Here is a 1,698-nt window from a genome sequence, read left to right as displayed (position 1 = left end):
CATATAATATCATTAGGTATGTATAGTTGAGAATGATAGAAATAATTATTTTATGTGTAAAAATATTTTAACATTTACTAAATATATAATTATCTTATATTGGTAAGTATGTCTATTTAGACAGAAACGTTATTTTTATTTATTTTTATTGCTTTGCTTCAGAATTTAGAACATGTGTGTCTGTTTAACAGTAGAAAGTAAAATGTATATATAAAATAGAAGTACATACTCTACATATTCTTTGAAAGGCCGACGTGTCACAAAGTAACTGTTCGACCCTTGCTTCAGTTTCTCCCACTTCCGTCATTTCTTCTATAGTTTTTAAATGTTGGTCCAATGTTGCTTGTAACTCTCTAAAATCAGCTTCAAATTGTCTTAATGCTAAGCAGTGTCTCAAACGAGAACTATGATGTGACCAAAATAAGTCAAAAGTACGTTCTGTTTCTTCTAGTTGAACAAGTAATCTAGAAACAAATAAAAATTTGCGAACGATATATTTAATTATGCGAAAGTAATCACAATTTTCCAATATACGAAATTAAAATTTTTTTGTACCTTTCTATTGCAGCAACATTTCCTAATCTGTCAGCTGTTCCCTTGCCAGTTAATTGCCTTACACTATCCAATAGTGCTTCACCATGTCTTGCAGCACTAAGAATTTCTTCTTTTAATTCATTATATTCAACTTGCTGTTGAGATAATAAGGATGTAGTTGCAACAGTGTTGTTAGGAAATTCAATTTGGGCTAAACGCCGTGTGAAAGAATCCAATGCAAGAGATACGTCTTGAGTCATTGACGAAAATTTTTCTAAACTCTAAAAAATATATAATTAAACTTTAAATTCAATTGAAGTTGCTCTTTTAATTATTTTTACTATTCTACTTACAATTCTGTTTTGTATCCAAGTGTGATGACAGTATGGCAAAGTACCACCTAGTTGCTCAGTTAGCTGATCTTTATCTATAAATTCATGAAGATCAGCAATATTTGCTAAAAATATAACTCTAAATTTGAAGTCTTCCCTAAAAAATTTATTTGACACTTCTGAAAGGGCTTTCTGTAAAAGTCCAGCTGGACGTAAAACATATGCTAATATTTATATATATTATTATATTTTTACACACACACACACACACACACACGCGCGCGCGCGTATATATATACTTACAGAGATTTTTAGTAATACAGTTTTTACAGAGTTCCATTTATCATTTCTTCTATCAATTATTAAGTGAAATCCAAGATCAGCTTCTTGTAATCTAAACAGAATTGGAGAATCTTTTTGTAACTTTCCTGAACTATGTAGATATTAATAACAACGTAAAAACTGAAATCTCACGTTGGCACAGAAGTAAGATACAGCATGAGACGTTGATAATCCAAGTCTGATAAATTGTAAAAATTTCCATTGTCAGAAAAAGTAATAATAGGACATCCTTCTCGAGTTTTTCCACCTACATATCCATATACATATAAAGTATTATTTAAGAAAAAAAAAACAGAAATCAATAATCAAGTAGTATTTTTTAATAGTATCCATTGAATTTTACCTTACCTGTTATAATAGCACACTGTGATTGAAGGAGGTCTGCAACATCTCGGATTGCCAAATCTCCATTTTCAATCTCACCAGTCATACTCTCTACATCTTCTATAAAATTTAAATTCAAGCAATTTAATTTTTAAAACATAAATAT

The 1,698-nt window shown here is 29.7% G+C and overlaps 1 protein-coding gene across 1 annotated transcript in view; it reads right to left on the bottom strand.

Annotated features, from left to right (window-relative positions):
* The window catches only part of LOC108575924 (guanine nucleotide exchange factor DBS-like), an 11,198-nt gene that overhangs the window by 3,353 nt on the left and 6,147 nt on the right, over positions 1-1,698 (bottom strand). The window contains exons 2-7 of the mRNA XM_017938863.1: positions 1,557-1,652; positions 1,341-1,455; positions 1,142-1,260; positions 888-1,090; positions 556-815; positions 230-464 (exon numbers count right to left, since the gene is read on the bottom strand). Of these exons, the coding sequence (XP_017794352.1) occupies positions 230-464; positions 556-815; positions 888-1,090; positions 1,142-1,260; positions 1,341-1,455; positions 1,557-1,652 (1,028 nt within the window). The remainder of the gene's footprint in view (positions 1-229; positions 465-555; positions 816-887; positions 1,091-1,141; positions 1,261-1,340; positions 1,456-1,556; positions 1,653-1,698) is intronic.

This window comes from Habropoda laboriosa, unplaced genomic scaffold, assembly GCF_001263275.1.
Source record: "Habropoda laboriosa isolate 0110345459 unplaced genomic scaffold, ASM126327v1 scaffold336, whole genome shotgun sequence".
In the NCBI taxonomy this organism is placed as follows: domain Eukaryota; kingdom Metazoa; phylum Arthropoda; class Insecta; order Hymenoptera; family Apidae; genus Habropoda; species Habropoda laboriosa.
Note: the sequence above shows the minus strand (reverse complement) of the source record. Positions and strands in the feature narration are given on the sequence as shown.